This window comes from Eptatretus burgeri, chromosome 12 (genome assembly GCF_056783735.1).
Source record: "Eptatretus burgeri isolate ZD-2024b chromosome 12, Ebu_testis_v1, whole genome shotgun sequence".
Taxonomy (NCBI): Eukaryota; Metazoa; Chordata; class Myxini; order Myxiniformes; family Myxinidae; genus Eptatretus; species Eptatretus burgeri.
Genome location: NC_140972.1, coordinates 82,620,215 through 82,639,387, shown reverse-complemented (window position 1 = coordinate 82,639,387; position 19,173 = coordinate 82,620,215). Strand labels below are relative to the sequence as shown.

The following is a 19,173-nucleotide window of genomic DNA, read 5'->3' as shown; positions in this document are numbered from 1 at the left end:
TACAATTAAATGAATCATGATTTATTAATAGTGTTATAATGATGGGCATATTATATTACATAACAACTGCATATTCATTACTTACACGAGTGGACATGTTTTCCCAGGAAGCGATTTGTGGTACAGTGACAGAGTCGACCTCTACCTCAATTGAAAAATTCCAGAGTTCCCTCTCAGTGATATTTCGGAAGAACTGCCTCAAGTCTTTTATGAATCCCAACAGCACTTGAGTGCACTCGGCCACACGCTCATCTGGCACTTAGACAAAATACAAGAAACCATGATGAAAGAATATTTAACCATATTGAGCTCAATGTTTCATCAAAAAAATTGAATCTGGAATTTAACATTTTCCAAAATATCTAGGATCAACTGTGCAATTTGCTTTAATCATCAAGAAAACTGTGCTGGAAGTTTCATTTATTATCAAAGAAAGTGATTCAGAAAGAGTAATGAATATTTTGAGGTGACGTAGATACATTGAGCACTACTCACAGACTTGCGAAACAGCATGGATTGTACTGTGGTAAAGAAAATTCAGTATCAAGGTTTGTTGCATAATGTATGTAGTGAAGCTCATGGAACGACTGTCTCCGCACAGGCCAAAAGACTACAGAAACACGACGGACTACTTGGCCCATAACCACTCCATACATGACTGACCTAAGGAATACAAGGCAGCAGAAAACACAAGCACTGGAAACACGAGCCCCAAGGTGGGCTGTGTAAAAAAGGGAAGAAAGCAGTATCGGGGAAGGAAGAATATTTGGTATGAGGGTTGGCACATCAGCAGTGCACCCGTTGGAAGCCCACAACTGTATAACCAGGTTGGCATCTGCCAATAGCAGATACAAATTTGGCTGTGCCACTGTTAAGGCTGGAGTGCCACAAGGCAGTGTTCTGAGCCCAGTCTTATACCTTAATCTTCATCAATGATCTTTCTGACTTTTTCAAAAATCCCCTTTATTAATTTGCGGGTGACTCCACCCTCTGCCGTGAAATCCCTCATCCTTCAGACAGGCAGCAGTCTATTCCCTTTCTTCAGACCTTGACAAAATCACAAGTTGGTCAAACACTTGGAATACATCTTTCAATTCTGACAAATGTCTGTCTCTGTCTGTCTGTCTGTCTGTGTCTGTCTGTAAGGGCCATCTGGCATCCCCCCTCCCCCACACCCCCATCGACATTCATAACAATCCTCGTGGCGAAGTTTGAACAAACTCCTAGGTCTCACTATCAACCATGATCTTTCTTGGGCAAAGCACATTTCAAAGTTGGTCACCAAAACAAGTCACCGACTGGACATCCTCATCATACAAAGTCCTTCCTTGGCATACCTGAACGACTATCCATCTAAAAGTCCCTCAAACGCAGCTTGAAGGAGTACTGCTCTCCCCTCTGGGCTGAATCCCCTGCCTCACACCTTGCTCAGCTTGTCAAAATCAAAATTTTGATCAAAGCCATCAAAATCAAAGCCTTCAAGATCACTGGAATCTCCTGCATTGAAGCTGAGTCGATGGGACAATCACTTTCCCATCGCAGGTCAGATCGGTGGTCTCTCAGTCTTCTCCCGCCTCCATTCTGGAACCCCTCTTTGGTGAAACTCTCAAATTTCATTATCAGTACTCTCCTCCACTTATTTGTTCTTTTTTTCAAACCAGTGAAATGAACTTCCACATTTTCAATGTAATTCTTCCTTCACGAAAGCAGTTCACCACTTTCATGATATTTTTTTTACCCCTGTTACTGGTATACTGGTAATGAGCTTGCAAGCCCACAAAGCTGTGCAAGTGATGCCCATAGTGGTTGGGCAGTCACATGGCTTGTATCCAGGTATTACACCACAAATGTACATTCAACATGTACCAAATTACTAATATCTGCAATGAACAAACTGCAATTAATTATTGCCAAAACAGTACAAACTTGGAACAATCTGTAAAGAGCACCTCCTTCCAGGTATAGTCTTTGCACCACTTCATTTCTATCTCAGCCTTTTAGTTTGGTTGCATCTCCTCAGCAAAGGTTTCCAGGCAGCTACGCGTTAGTTGAGACCACTTTGTAATAATGTTTTTTTACTCTTCTTCAAGAAAAATTAACACCTGTACTTTCAACGATGTCATTTACAAGATTTCGACTGGATCCTCATCTATCACAGACAGAAATGCTCTGAGTTAGTTATAACAGGGCTACTGTATAGTGGAGTAGCCTTCACCAGCTTAGACTTTGATTTCTATGCAATTGTCACTTGATCTATATTCTTCCGAAGAGGCCGAGTATTCACCACAAGACAATGATATCACCGCCTATACATTTATACTCCTACGGGTGTGGCACTTTTATGGCTTACATGACAACCAACAACAGTGTACAATATCAACACGTCACTGTACTAGAGCAATTAAATTTTACAGCTTACCACACAAGTGACTGCTTCTACAGATCTCTACACTGTCAAGTCAACGACACAGGGGTTTATTGTGAATCTATTACCACTGCCGAGTGCTCACTGCACACTCAGGTCAATCATCAAGTGTTTGATACAATACATCAACGTGCTCACGAACTGTGATTGCCCTGGCTTGAGATTCCAATGACACATTTTGGTGAACTGTGCCTCTGTGTAGCGCACAAGCATGCACACACGCGCACACGCGCACACACACACACACACACACACACACACACACACACACACACACACACACACACACACACACACACATACACACACACACACACACGCACACACGGACGTCCGGCAGACTCGAACGGAGAAGAGCCCTCAGAACTGCGACAGGTCATCAATTGTGGCCAAATTGGCAATGGTAGCTTAACAATTCGGTGCAAAGTTGGCGGCGTAGGGGTAGACACCGTTGTGGACACAGGAGCAAGCGCCACGATCATCAGCCCTGTGGTCCTCGATTCGAGTGTAGACGGTTGGGATAAGATCCACCGTCTGCAAAACCATAGTTTGCAGCTAGCTACCGGGGCAATGGCCCCCATCATAGGACGTGGTTTCGTGTCGTTTAAATTGGGCACCGTGAAAACAAGGATAGAAGTTTGGGTGGCGAAGGTGTGCGACCCATGTCTAATAGGGTTGGATGTGCTAACGGCCGGTGGTTGTAAGATCGACTTGGGCCGGGGGGTCATGCAGTTGGGTGGTGAGGAGTTGCCGTTAGGGGGCGTGAGCATGGATGAGAGGGTGGAGCTGGAGGCTCCTGACTCCGTGGTCATTCCCCCGGGTGCCGAGGCGGTGGTCCCGGCCCAGTGGCGAGCACACCCAACGTGGCAGGGCTCCTGCGGCCTGGCAGAACTACCGGCAGGGCCATCAACCCCGGGTTTAGTCATGGGCCGCACCCTGGTAAGTACCGATGGGCCAATAGTGCCCGTTCGGGTGATAAATGTGAGCACGGAACCACGCACTATCAGGAAGGGCACGAAGGTGGCAGATTGCACCCCAGTAAAAGAGGTCGCAGAGCTGAGGGACGATAACGTCGAGCCGGACCGGCCCCAGAGGGAGTCTCCAGACTTGACTAGGAATTGGCCCGGTCCCATTTGCGAGATGGTAAATCGGAGTAGTGTAGATTTGGAGGATGCCCAGCGGGAGGCCTCATGTTTGGCGAGCAACCCTATCCTATGCAGGTGGCCGATTGGCACGATTGTGGTGAGGTCGATAGACCCACCCGTGACTCGCTCCCGGCGTTGTTCCGAGAGGGTCACGACTGAATTGTCCGTCCGGTGGGTGATGCGCCGTGATTCGAGTTACGTGGCCGATCGCACGCCGGCGGGCGCAAATTCGCAACAATATCAATATCAGTATTGGGCAGTGCTGTTTCGGCTTTAAAGGCTTTATCAGGGGACCCAACAAAGAGTTTACACATTACTTGTGCTTGTACTTCCTTGCTTGTATTTATAGACCAATGGAAGAGTCTGAAGCCTTAATGCACATATGTGCACATCATTTTTTTATCTTGTCCTCTCTACCTCATTTGGTGTGAAACTATTTTACTTTAAATGTTGCTCAGCACATCTGAGATGAGATTTGTTTCCAGGCAGAAAAAAAGAAAAGTTACGAAAAAAAGAAAGAGCAAGCTACCATTTTGTAAGATGATGCTCCACAAATTGAGTCCTTCATTTTTTATTCTTTGCACGCATTCTGCATTCTCACCCTATTAAAAAAAATATATATATATATATATATATATATATATATATATATATATATATATATAAATATATATATATATACATATATAGTCATGCGTCACTTAACGACGGGGTTACGTTCTGAGAAACGCGTCGTTAAGCAACGTCGTCGTTATGCGAACATCATTTTTTTTTTAGTTTTCAAACATCGTACTTACACAAACCTAGACACCTAGGCTATATGGTGTAGCCTATTGCTCCTCGGATACAAACCTGTACAGCATGTTACTGTACTGAATACTGTGGGCAATTGTAACACACATCCGAGAGAGACGGAAGACACGTTAGATTTACCTTTGTGCTGTTCATGACGGCCATCGGTGTTATTAGCAGCAGCTTACAATCTCCTCTCGCATCAATTATAGAAAGGTGAATAATTAGCGTTTGGATTTTATAAATACGTAATCATTGCATCGATATTATAATTTGCAAATGAAGAAACGAGATCCTGTCAATTGTGATATATATTTTCGGAACAGTGCGATTGTTTTAACAACATGAAAAGCTTCACTAAAAACAAATGTGTTTTAATGTCGACTAAGAACAACGATTTATTCGCGGAATTCTTTAATTCAAATGTAATTTACTTGCGAGAAGGTAAACGTGCAAACATTGGTTCAGTTTGAAAGCCGATTTCCTTGAATCCCGATTTAGCACAATCCTGCTTTTTTCGCGATGACATTTTATGGACCTCAACGATCGCATTATAACAGGGCCACACTGTCGTTGTTTATCTTTATGAAGTGTTATGTACTGTACAGTGTGCATAATTGTATGTGCTATTTTTATACGAGGCTACATCACTCGGCGATAGGAATTTTTCAGTTACATTTTTTTTTCATTTTTTTTTTTTTTCAGAGCTGGCAGATCCGTCGTATATGCGATCCGTCGTTGCCCGGAACGTTGTTAAGCAGCGCATGACTGTATATCTATTCTATATTAATATTTCGGCACGCCCCTTTCTTTGTTCCACAATCAGATTTTTGTTACTGCATGAAATGAAACAAGCTTTGACATATATAGTAATCTGATGATGGAAAATCTGATGGTGGAACAAAAAAAGGGTCGTGCCGAAATATTAATATAGATGATATTATTGTCTTCCTTAAGAGGCCCCTCAAAATTCGTTTTGATGATTATGGTAGTTAAACACTTCATGTTCTCCATTTGCAAAATGGGAGGAATTATTGCACAAAAAAGAAATAAAAATGTTTTCCATTTTTTAGAGGACCACAAAGATGGGTTCGTAAAACCTTTTGTCGAGTACTAGCTGAAGTACTCGGAAATACCCGGGAAATTTGCCCCATTTTCCTTACGCTAGTTAGACTGAGGCATTAGTTGTATGGAGAAAATTGGGAAGGCTTCTTTTATTCCTCAGATTTATGGAAGGAAGGCTTTATGCTGCCATAATCCTCAGGGAGGTCATAGTTGAAGGTGGCCTTGAGCCACTCAATGTTTCTAGCAGCAGTAGCAACCATCGATGTCCTGCCAAAACCCGGACCTATAAAGTTGGAGCGTGAGTTTTTAGTGCTTCTCTCGCCCATCGGTGTGATGCTCTATTTGCAGTTAGGCATATGCATATATCTCTATATATATCTCTCTCTGTTCCCTCAACCCCTCCGATCTCGCTTTCTCTACCCCTCCTCTCTCTTATCTCCCGGGCTTTTTTTTTTTTTTTTTTTTTTTCCTCTCTCTCTCTCTCTCTCTCGCATTCTCTCTCTCTCGCATTCTCTCTCTCTCGCATTCTCTCTCTCTCTCGCATTCTCTCTCTCTCTCGCATTCTCATTCTCTCTCTCTCTCTCGCATTCTCATTCTCTCTCTCTCTCTCTCTCTCTCTCTCTCTCTCTCTCTCTCTCTCTCTCTCTCTCTCTCTCTCTCTCTCTCTCTCTCTCTCTCTCTCTCTCTCTCTCTCTCTGCAGCTGACTCCGCTTGCCTGGCTCTTTCATGAACAGATCTATCAGCAGTTAGTTGTTGCCTTGCGCATGCATTTTGAGAATTCAAATAACAGGAGGAGAATGTGTATGTTTAAAAAGTCAACGAATACGAACATTTTGTATTTCAAAAAAACTCTAGCGTTTTTAACCATGAAGCCTTTTGTTACGATTAATATGCCGGCGCACTATTTGAAAACCATTTTTTTTAATCTCTATTTTTTTTCATTTTTATGGAAAGCCACTGAGCGCATCCTGGAGCTGAATGTTAGGTCTATATGTGTGTAAAGTTTCATCAAGATCGGTTCACTGGTCTCAGAGCTTATTGGTTACAAACAAACAAACAGACAGAGACAGCCAAAGAGACAGAAGGACTGCCATTTATATTGTTGTGGTTACCAAATTCGCAAACCACCATTCAGGTCCCTTAGGTGAGATATCTCGGTAAGTATATGTGTAGTTAGGCCCAAACCCGTTGTCTAGAGGGAATAAATGTCATTCATGCGTGCTGCGACTCTTCAGGATAGCCGTTTTTCTTTTACTATCTTTATTTTGGACCAACCGCCATGATTACCACCACCAACCACGTCTCAACAGTCATCACATCAACCACCCACCACAGCGCCGCTTCACCACAACAGCCACGACCTTTACCGTCACACCTCGCAACCGTCGCATCGCCACCGTTCTTGCGCCGCTTGTGGGTACCGGTATTGGACTCGTGCAGGGCGCGCGCCGAACAGCGTGTACAAAACCACGGACTTTCCGCTCCAAAAACGGATCAAAAACGACTCACGCCCACTTTTGTTCCGTCCAATCGGTGAGCAAGGGGCGATTTGGCCCCGCCTCCAGGGCGTTGGAGGGCGGTCGCTATATGCAAATTCATGGATCAAAATGCATTCACGCCCACTTTTTCTCGGGCCAATGGGGAGCGAGGTGAAAGGTCGAAGGCAGGGGGTCAAAGGCGAAGCCACGGGGCTTATATAAGCGGCTGCGTTCGTCAGAAAAGTGTCGTCGTCGTGTGTGCGTTGGAAGGAGTTCGCAGGAAGAAGAGTTCGGAGTTGGAGTCGGAGCGAAGAGGACGGAGCTGTGGAGAGGCGGCGGCGGCGAAGACGGACGAGGGGGTGCTCGCGTCGGTGCCGGGCGCTGAAGGCGGGAGGCCGACGGCGCGACCTGGTCGAGGTGGAGACGCTCGTCGCGGGACCCGAGACAGAATAAAAATCCTCCTTTCCCCGAGCATCAGCAACCCCCTCCTGTTTCCCCCTGCGCTGAGATAGTGCGACCAAGGGGGCCCCTTTTCCCACCCCCTACCCGACACTGTCCGCGAGGCCCGCGGAGTTGGGGCACCATCGCCACTTCGCGCCTCATCATCAGACGGGTAGGCCCGACCCGGTCTCGGCCCCAGGCCCGCCTCATCCTTGAGGGTGTTCTTTTTCATGGTTTTGAATATGTGTTGTCGGCGCCGTCTGTGAAGTAAAATTGTATAAGTGTTGCCGTGTGCTCGCGTAGTCGGTATTATATCTGCATTGTCGCATTCGCTTTTTGTCTTCTTTTCTATGTGCTTTTGGTGGAATTGTATATGTGTGCTTTCCGTTCATCGCGAATAAATGTGCTTTATGTTGAACTGTTTCCCGCTTCGCTTCGTCATTTCTTTCATTGAATCCTCATCTTGCTTCACGTAAAGGGTTGGTAGTGGGCTGAATACGCCCGATAATTAATCGAACCGTCGAGGCCGACGATAACACCGCTCGGTTATCCCGATAGTACGGAACGGGTCGCTCAAGTGGCCCGTGTCCGAAGTCGACCTGCGGCGAGGTGCGATCGCCCGGTCTACCCTCCGTGTGGGCACTTAGGTAGGTCGAATTTGGCGAGCAACCCTATCCCACGCGGGGGCCGATTGGCTCGATCGCGGTGAGACCGAAAGGTCCACCCGTGACTGGTTCCCGGCGTTAGTCCGAGAGGGTCACGACTGGATTGTCCGTCCGGTGGGCGACGTGCCGCGATTCGAGTTACGTGGCCGTCAGCACGCCGGCGGGCGCGAATCCGTAACAATATCGTAGATGAGCAGATATATCAGCAGTAAGACGTGTCTGTCTGTCTGTCTGTCTGTCTGTCTGTCTGTCTCTCTCTCTCTCTCTCTCTGCTTGCCTGGCTCTTTCATGAGCAGATTGATCAGCAGTTTGCTGTCGCCGTGCGCGTGCAGTTCGAGAATTCAAATAACAGGAGGAGAATGTGTATGTTTAAAAAGTCAACGAATACGAACATTTTGTATTTCAAAAAAACCCTAGCGTTTTTAACCATGAAGCCTTTTGTTATGATTAATACGCCGGCGCACGATTCGAAAGCCATTTTTTTTTTCTAATGGAAATTTTATTTATATATATTTATTTTTTTTTTTTTTTCATTTTTGTGGAGAGCCACTTAGCACATCCTGGAGCTGAATGTTAGTTCTATATATGTGTAAAGTTTCATCAAGATCGGTTCACTGGTCTTGGAGCTTATTCATCACAAAAAAGACAGACAGACAGAAGGACTGCCATTTATATAGTAGATGTTATTATTAATCACTATACGCCATAGTAAATTGCTCATGTTATTGAGCTGTCAATAAGCTATCAATCATAGACATATAATAAACTCACTTGAGTATTCATATCTCTATTTCAATGCGTAATATCAAGCGGTACCTTCATGATGACCTAATAAAACCGGTCTCGATGTCCGTCCGTCCGTATATCTGTTCACAATCAAACCGATCGTGATGCATTTTAAGGTTTTCTGAGAGCTTTGGAGAGATTACCTTCACTCCCGCACGGTGCTGTTTTTATTATTCCTACTGCACTTCATTAGAACATAGATCGTGGATGATGCGCAGATCCCAGGAGAACAACTATAGCTGTACAGAACAATTCATATTATCGATGGATAAAAATTATATTTAATTGATATTATAATAAATTGTTTATTTAAAATATCTTCAAATTTTGTGAGTTTTTAGTTTGTTGTGAAATATTAGGTCCTCGGGTCTCCGCATATTGGCGTACAGGCTTAAGTCGTACTTCTGTTTAATACCGTAGAAAATCAAAGAACCATCCGATCGACATGCTGTTAACAGTTTCAGAATCAGCTAAAATCTACAAGATATGAATATATAGACGAAACTGATCCGGCCAGCTAAAATCAACAAGATATGAATATGTACACGAAACTGATCTGGCCTTTTGGATCACTTTAAAGTAGGGTGCCCTGTAATTTAAATGCGCTCTATGGATCCTCCGGAACTCACGAATGGTAGACGTTGTGTAGTCACTAAACTACGTGGTAATGTCATCGAAGTGGAGCTACTGCGGGACAGTCCAAGGGGAAAACCTGAATGATAATCAATGGATAAAAATGATATAATATATTGTTTAAAATACATTCATGCTATCTGTCTTTTACCATATGTTGCCAGTGACGCCCGTCCAAGATGGGCACCTTTACTAGTATATATGTATGTATGTATGTATATGCATATGTATATGTATATGTATATATATATATATATACATATATATATATATATACATATATATATATATATATATATATATACATATATATACATATATACAGTAGACTAGGCGTAAGTCGTCACCATTGGGACCGAGAAAAAAAGTGACGACTTAGAAATGTGACGACTTACGCGTATGCGAACATTCATGATGACTGTGGGGTGAAGGATGAAGTCGCGCGTGGCCTGGACACATATGTGTGAGAGCCGGCTATTGTACCAAAAGGAAAACACAATCCTCGGGGCATAGGTGGGGTGAGTTGGTGAGTTGGAAAGTGATCAAGCAAAGATGGAATTCATGAATCAGTTTATCAAAAGTAAAGATAATGAACAACTCTATGACAACTCTTATACCATCGGTGATGGTATGGTGACAAATTACATGACACACAGTCATCGTGGTGATGATTACCACTCAATGCCTATGTGTAAGTGAGTGCGGTAATGTACAAAACAAGCCAATATAAAACCATGATCGGACTTCAACACTAAGCTCGATCGATCCTTTACTTCTTCGCGAAGTAATCCGTTATGTTTGACTGCCTCAAACTCTTGGGCATCTGGTGCATGAGAAAGGATTCAGAACCGGTCATTGTATTCCATGATGTTGGCTGGGCAATCCTCCACCGAAAGAAAGTATCGGCCGAATCGACCGAATCGGCCGAAACCGAATATTTGGCTGAGCCGACATTTGCCGAAACCAGATGATGAGCACGTCAGATATCTTCAAAGGACACACATTTCACACTTCCCACCAGCCTCACGATCTTCTCCACTTGTCCAAATATCTTGCCCTTATTCTTCAAGATATCGTTCAATGTCTGCCGTTTGATGTCCAACTTCTCAGCTATGTCTGTTTTCTTCATCAGTGGATTTGCCTCGCAAAACTGGATAATGTCGTATTTTTCTTGGTTGGTTTTAGTTGTAAGCTTACGCTTAGTCACCATTGTCCTGCCTGCAGTGCGATCAACGTGTGTACGCAGTTATAAATAGCCTATCACTGGCGGTGTAAACCAATGAGCGAGCATCACGATTCCATGAAATCGGGCTTCTCATGAGGCAGCAGTTCCATGTGACGAGTGGGGAGTGGTAATTTACTTGAGTTTCCATTACGTGGGAATGGACAACATCTGACGACTTAGACGAAGTGACAACTTAGAGATGACGACTTACAGAGGGATGACCCTTTATTCAAAGGGATTTAACATGAGATAAATTCGGGACTTTTTGATGCTGCCGACTTAGGCGAAGTGACGAGTTACACGCTGCCGACTTACACCTAGTCTACTGTGTGTGTGTGTGTGTGTGTGTGTGTGTGTGTGTGTGTGTGTGTGTGTGTGTGTGTGTGTGTGTGTGTGTGTGTGTGTGTGTGTGTGTGTGTGTGTGTGTGTGTATATATGTGTATATATGTGTATATATATATATATATATATATATATATGTACATATATATATATATATATATATATATATATATATATATATATATATATATATATATATATATATATATATATATAAAAAATCCACATAATCAGAAAAACAGATTTCTGAGGGAAGTTTTTGGTAGTCTCACTATTTTTTGCATTATCACATGATCCCAGGTGCACAACTGCACACCACCAGAGAACAAGTTCAAATGAAAATTGATATTAAAATTGAACTCATCATGTTATTTTGGCATAATAAACAAGAGTTTATGGCCAAAATGCCATACGAGGTCCATTTCCATTGATCGTGCAATAAACTGATCTTGCCGAGCTTAACACAGAAGCACCATACATGTGATGAAGTATGTGCAGTTGAGAATGAACAAGTGAGCATTTGCTTCATTATGCACGAATGAACAAAAGGAAACCTGTACATGGAATGAGCATAAGGTATTGTGAGTGCAAATTGTTGTGCCAGAGAGAACAACATGTGAAGAGGGCTGAACCCTCAAGGGATTTCATACTCATATCTTGGCAGTAATTTGTTAGCAGCATGCGCAGCTGTCTGTGCAGGAAGGTATGAGTACGGTAGAGAAGCTCCTCAGCAAAATTATTTGTCGCTTCTTTTGCAATGCTCTCCTGCACAAGGCGGTGAAGCAGCTGCAGAGCAGGCACCAATCTGTAAACATCTTTGGGGGAAGGGAAAGGGGGTTGGGAGGGTAGCATGGACAAGAACAAGAATGTTTTAAGAAGTTAGCCAAGACCTATTCATAAACCAGTACATGACTTGCAATGAAGACACTAAAAGGTTGTTACAAAGTGTACGATTAAATTGATTTAAAAAAAAGATGATATTTAAAAGCAGAAATCTATCCATAATATCTCGCATTGCAATTTTTAAAATCTGCAATTGAAGTGAATGAAGACCTCACAATGCATTTCACATTCTGAGACATGAACAGGATGGAACAATCATAAATATATGTGGATAAATTACGGGCCCAGAGCGGGAATTGAACCTAGGTCCTCTGGCAAACCGTACCCGTGCTCTGCCATCTGAGCTATCTGGGCGACCCACCAAGTGAGCAATGCAATTCTTCCACATATATAAATGCCACTCTCTTCCCCCCCCCCCCCCACTGCTTCCGGGGCACTCGCTGCCAACTAAAGGAGCAGATAGGGCCTGCTCTCTAGAGGGTATTCCCCCTGTGGTCTTCAAATTCAACCAAGTGCTGTGGAACACCAGGAGTCCACAGGGGGAAGACCCTCTTGAGAGCCATGATCTGCTATCTGCTCCTTTAGTTGACAGCGATTGTCCCAGAATCAGTGGGGGGGGAGAGAGTGGCACTTATATATGTGGAAGAATTGCGTTGCTCAGCTGGTGGGTCACCCAGATAGCTCAGATGGCAGGGCACCAATACGATTTGCCAAAGGACCGAGGTTCGACTCCAAGTCTGGGCCCATATTTTTTCCACATACATTTATCATTTCACATTCTCTGTAAATTCAATATCATACAATCAATCAATACAATTCAATAACTGAACTCTCAAAACACGTTTTGTTTCAACAAACCTATTTCTTTCATATGTAAACCAATCTATATTCCATACAAATTAAATCCAAGAGATCAAAACTTGTTCATTGTATCACATCCCAGGTGTTTCAACTCTGCCATGCCAGTAACCATTTCTTTATTTGAATAATAATAAAAAAAATAAGTCAATATGAATTAAAACAATTTGCAGACCAAGTGCTGTGGAACACCAGGAGTGCTGTGGAACAACCTAGCTTGCATCTGCAGACATGAGAAAACCCTTTGAAATTGATCATCAAAGGTAAGTGCCATTTCTACTGTGAAGGACAAACTATTCTGAAATGTTCCTGAGCCATAAGCAAACACTAACTATTTCTACTTACTCATCGGCTGCACAAGACAGGATTGCATAACCGAACAGATGCATGATGGGCCATTGCAAGATGGAGCCTTTCCTGCATCAACTATTTTGTCCTCATTGCTGTTACAGGTAGCTGGAGCCTGACGACAGATTGTTAGAAAGGTGATGATGTTGCAGGACCAACAAACTATTCTCCTTGCAGGAATGAGATGGGAAAGAACAGCACAAGAATACTTCACTCATCTGGTTGAAGGCAGTGCTTCCTTGTGGATGACAGGATTGGGCAGGAGAAGACAGCACTTAAGCTGTTCCAGCACAGGAAGAGCTTGTGGTATAAATGAGGTATTAACTGGCTAAACATTAAACAGAATATGAATGCTATATAATAAAGGAATGTGAAGGGCAAATTGAGTAAAATTAAAAGAATAGGGTGAAGGTGAAGATCATACATGATTGGTCAAATGGCCTGCTGCAATTTAAAGTAGTTGTAGTAGTAGTAGTAGTAGTAGTAGTCGTCGTAGTAGTAGTAGTAGGTCTGTTTTGGGGAAGGAAATGGGGATTGGGGGGGGGGGGTTGATTCAGATGATTCAAATTTAGCTTTTACAAGGACCAAGTGGGATGGAAATGTTTAATGTTAAATATTAACATTCAACTTGCCCCCTTTTTTATTTTTAGATGTCTTGAGAAAGCAGAACCTGGGCTTAATGTTGATAACTTAGGTGGGGTTTCTAAATCAATGTTATGGACTCCAAGGCTTGCCGCAGACTGAGTGTCCATCATTCAAACTCGGTCCATTTAAAATCAGAACTCAGAGTCTTACAAAGAATTTATGCAACATTGCTAAATGGAGTCCTGTTCTTCTCTTTGGGCTTGTGCCCCAAAATCACATCATAAATCTATCTGTCTGTCTAGAATGTAACATTATTGGCTTCTCTGATGATGAGGACAAAGCACAAGGCATGTTGCTCTCAAATCACATACATGTCAGCAGCCTCTGCTTTTTACCGACTCTCTTCTAGTCTAGCTCAGTGTTCTTCGACCCCCACCCAACTCCTCCAAACTCCCACTCCCCCCCACCTCCCCCCACCCCCGGTTCAACTCGGAAAATCTAGGATTTGTGCACAATTCCACTCTTGTACCTTTTCTCTCATCTGATCAACTGCCTTCCAGAAGCAGTTCAGCTGCACTCTTCCCTCTCAGGATTTAAGTAAGTGGTGCAGCATCATTTCATCTCCCATTCCTACCCAAATATTCAACCAACATTAACCCAACCTAAACTTCCAGATTACCATTCTCTCAGTCTCCGAGTTCATTCCTTTACTTATTGTATTCAACCGTGGCACCACTGACACACTGTCGGTTCAATGATTTTTTCCCATCTGCTTTATTACCTCACTCTTCCATAAGACTCAATTTTGCACAGAAAAACACATCTATCTACAATTCCAGCAGTGTGTGTGTGTGTGTGTGTGTGTGTGTGTGTGTGTGTGTGTGTGTGTGTGTGTGTGTGTGTGTGTGTGTGTGTGTGTGTGTGTGTGTGTGTGTGTGTGTGTGTGTCCGCTGTTTCTCGACAACCATTGGTCCGATCTAATTGAAACTTGCCAGATATATTGCTGGGGACCTGAGTATGTGCCTTTTCAAGGTTTGATATTAATCAGACAAGTGCTTCCCAAGTTATGGCCATTTATTTACCAAACCAATGACAAGACACGTTGCTGCGTCGGCGTGGCTGCGTAGGCCGGTGCGCGGCCGGCCGACAGACGTCACGGGCCATGCCAGTTGCGATGGGGATCGGTGCCTTAGTTACCGTGGCGTAGGAGTGGCAATGGTCAATGACAGCGAATGCCATGGCAAGCAAAGACAGGGAGGTAAACTTGATTTTAATTAACTCTGTGTGTAAGTATCACAGGAGTTGTTACTTCAATGCAAGCGATAATTCGTGGAATGCATGTGAACATTCCATACGGGCACGCACCACTTCTGGATAGTGATGGCTTTTTCTCGATTCCTTATGCGCATTTATAGATAAACACAATGCCCCAATCCAGTCGTCGTTCACAAGAGCGAAGGAACGGCCTGTGTGATTGTTTGAAAGTTTTTTTTTGGGGGGGGGGGGGTTTGCACGTACGGCCATGCACGTACGGGCACGCGAGAGCGAAGGAAAGGTCTGTGTGTTTGTTGTTTCTGGCTCGCGGTTTGAAAGTTTTTTGTTTTTGTTTTTGTTTTTTGCACGTACGGCCACGCACATACGGGCACGCACTAGTTGTTAGAAACTTTGTGAACTGAAGGAAAACATTTTCAAATTTTTGGTCATCATATAAAATCTGAACCTGAGTTGGAGGTTTGGCAAGTGGCTTTGCAAATTCCTTATGACAGAACATAATAATCAAACAAAACAATTGAAAACAAGAGTGAGAATTCCTTTGTCATACATGTCACCTACCGATGTGACATTTTCTAAGTCCAGAAAGGGCAAAACTGAAAAATTGATGAAATGCCCCAAAACTCAAACTTGTTCTGCAACTTATCATAACAAAGCCATGTACCAAGTTTCAGTTGAATATGTTAAAAGGTACAGGACAAAAATCTTAAAAACTACAGGTGGGACGGATGGAGAGAGCAAACCTGTAGTCCACTCTGGTGAAACCGGTAGGGGACTAATAAACCTAGAAGTGCCACAAAATTTTCTCAACCGATTTCGATGAATAAATAAAATCAAGAAAAAAATTAAAATTAATCAAAATCAGCCGTGCAACTCCGGAATGCAATGTTCCCTGATACACAAAGCCAATGCCAAATTGATAACAATGACGCATGCTTGTATTGTTCACTCGCAAAATCTTAAATGGGATGTAAAATGTGTCATTAAGAACCAGGTCTTATTAGTTGAAACTCACTTTGTAGTTGTGAAAGAGACAAGCTTGAAAGGCTATCCTGTTGTGCACTGCAAGCCCCAAAATCCAACAGGTGTTCCTGGCTCTTCAGAAAAAAATCCAGCATATCAAGTTGCCTGTTTTGCAGTCCAGCCTTAAAGACAGTAAAAACAATATGTGATCATGAAGAATAACAAACAAACAAACAAACAAAAACAAATCGAAGATCAAAATGGTGGATTTTGTCTGAAGAGGCACTCCAAGAGCACAGAGGTTGAACTTGTATCAACATAAGCCGATTTGTTCTTATTAATTGTAGACAAGTACAATGACACAATCTGTTCCTGAACAAAATCAAAACTGTCAAAACTAGAGGGGGGAGCACTCGGTAGAGTGCAAAACCTCTGCCGCCAATACTGCAAGGTCACTCAAGTGAACCTGATATCCTATTCATTCAATTTGACATCAACAGTGCTCACAGAGTTATAGCTTGCAACTTTCGCTTTTACTTTTACATACTCAATTCATTCGTCATAACTCGATTCCTTGAGACAGAAATTGATTTTACGTGGGTATATCCACCTGAAGTTCCAAAATCAGCCGCAATTATAATTTTGGCATGTTTTTTTTTGTTGGAAATCACTTATAACATGTAGAAATGCAAAAAAAAATCGAAATTTTGTTGAAAAAAATTTGCAATTTTTTCTCTAAATTTTTTTTTGGGGGGGGGTTGGAAATCACTTAAAACATGTAGAAATGCAAAAAAAAGAAATCGAAATTTTGTTTAAAAAAAAGTTTCAAAAAAATTTTTCTTTAACTTTTTTGGGGGGTTGGAAATCACTTAAAACATGTAGAAATGCAAAAAAAAAATTCAAATATTTTTTCAAATTGGCCACCATAGCGGCCATATTAGATTTTGGACCAAGTCCAAAATCTAATGTCATGATCCTTGGACCAGACCTAACCCCCCCCACCAAGTTTCGTCGAAATCCTTCGAGGAGTTTTTCCGTAATACTGTTCACAAACAAACAAACAAACAAACAAACAAACAAACAGAAAGGGGTGAAAACAGTAACCTCTATCCATCTTCGATGGCGGAGGTTAAGAATCTTTAAAAAATTATAGTATGAAAACGATGTCAAAATGAGGGAACAAACTTCAAAACGAGTGCTTTTTGAATCAAGATAGAAATATCATTTTGTAAATGTTTATCTGAGAAAATAAATGACCGATATATTTAGTTATTGATATTTTAGCCATTGTTACCGAGATGTAAGGTATGATGTAATGGGAGAGGAAATATTATATGGATTTTACAATCAGAGGGAAGAAAAATAAATTCCATTTCTCAGCAATGAGGTATGGCTTTAAAGTGGAGTGATGTGATCTGTGATCACATATCTAAATCTGTGATCGTGAAATGAGTTAATGTTCCTCTTCTTTGGAGAGATAAGCAAAGTGAGTGGACATTGTTTGTGCAAAGAAGAAGAGGAACACTAACTCGTCTCACGATCAAGATGTTCATGAAGAGGATTCTGAAGCAACCTCAGACTCTACAGCCTCCAATTGGAGAGCTGAACACTGAACAGGCTCCTCCCACTTAGACCGGTGGGAGGTGATGACGTATCAGTAGAGAACGTCCAATCATAATTTACTTTGTTGATAGGTGTCTATTAGACTGTTCTTCTTCCTTACCTCATTCACTTTGTACGAATTTCACCGAAAGAGAGCACAACTATAAGCTTTGTGGTTTTCTTTTATGGTAATGTGCGTGTGCGTGTGCGTGTGCGTGTGCGTGTGCGTGCGTGTGCAAAGGTTATCACCACATGACTGCATTATTCTTTATAAATAATGAAACGGAAGACCAAGAAGGAACCCGAAGAAGTAAAAAGCAAAGATGGAGTCATCAGGAGGAACCTGGATAGGATTAGGATTTCAGCCGCAACTCCACAATCCTCAAACCCATCCAGGCGCAGCCAAGTGAGCCTCACAGAAAAATTTCTGCAATAATTCACTTCTCCTTAGATAGATAATGAAAGAGAGGAACAAGCAAGAATTAGAACAAATAATGAGAATTCAAATAAATAAATATGAGAAAGAAATGTGAAAGGAACAAGGAACAAAGATGTTGGTCAGGAAGAACCTGGACTAATTCCAATAATCATCAAATATATTCATTATTCTGAAAACATTAATTTATTTTCACTTTTTTCTTTCCATTTCATTGAGCATAGATACTCATTGGTATTATAAATAGTGCTATCTACCCTCAAGTGTAAGTTTGTGACCTGAGTGAAGAATTTGGTGATTAAACTTTTCATTCAACCAATCATTAAATTTCCCTCTGGCTTTCTTATTCATTTTACTATGCAGATACAGATAGTGTTCTCTTTGATAATCCAAACTATTGCACGCATGATATTTCTTCACGTCCTAAGAGTTTAAATACAACCAAACCAATACAGCTGTTTGTATCCGAGTGTATGAACATATATTTTTGGATTTATAAGATGTCATCCACCAACGTCTTACTCAAATTAGGAACTGTTAAACACGGATAAATCAACTTTGGAAGAAAACTGTTTTTCTACTATCACCGCTACCTAGTTTTATGAAATATTTATTCTGCTCTCAAACTCTGGTTAAATAATTTATATACTGTTGCAAAGTTAAACTTACAAGCAAGTTGCCTGTGCCTGCACAAGATTCTAATCGGGGTCGGGATGGAGGCTGAAAAAATGGAAATGATTATGTCTTCAGTCATCAAGCCGGCAAGCTGGGAGCATCAATTCACATTTATTATCACATCTTATTCAATTTAAGTGCTCTAATGGTGGTGAGGTGCTCCATTTGAAACTGTCTGTTCAATATACGTAGCTTTTTGATGCCGAGGGCCCGTAATAAAAATTTGTATTGGTGTCAAAGCCAGTGACCAATTGCAAATTAATAGTAGGATTGTTATACCTACTCTTTTCTTTGACTCTTCATAATGTTTCCAAATACCAAATCAAATTTTAAAAGGCCAATTTAAAGCAAGTCATTGCTTTCTTCTTCATAAAGTACTATCAGGAGTACCCAGCACTGCCTGGTGCTGTTTAAGTCCTGTTTGCATTTTGAAGACAAAACAAAAATCCAATTTTTTTTTCTATTTTTTGTGGGGGTCCGAAAACACTTTCCTACACCCACTAAGGAATGAGGTCTGGGATTATTTAATGTTACCTTTCACACAGCTACAAAGGCTTAAGCAAAAATAGAGTGATTAAAAAAAAAGATCCCCCC

General features: G+C 42.0%; 1 protein-coding gene across 1 annotated transcript in view; it reads right to left on the bottom strand.

Moving 5' to 3' along the window:
• Positions 1–19,173, bottom strand: part of SPG11 (SPG11 vesicle trafficking associated, spatacsin) — a 213,204-nt gene that overhangs the window by 163,140 nt on the left and 30,891 nt on the right. Inside the window, exons 8-10 of the mRNA XM_085848691.1 lie at positions 15,919–16,048; positions 11,648–11,812; positions 86–258 (exon numbers count right to left, since the gene is read on the bottom strand). Of these exons, the coding sequence (XP_085704817.1) occupies positions 86–258; positions 11,648–11,812; positions 15,919–16,048 (468 nt within the window). The remainder of the gene's footprint in view (positions 1–85; positions 259–11,647; positions 11,813–15,918; positions 16,049–19,173) is intronic.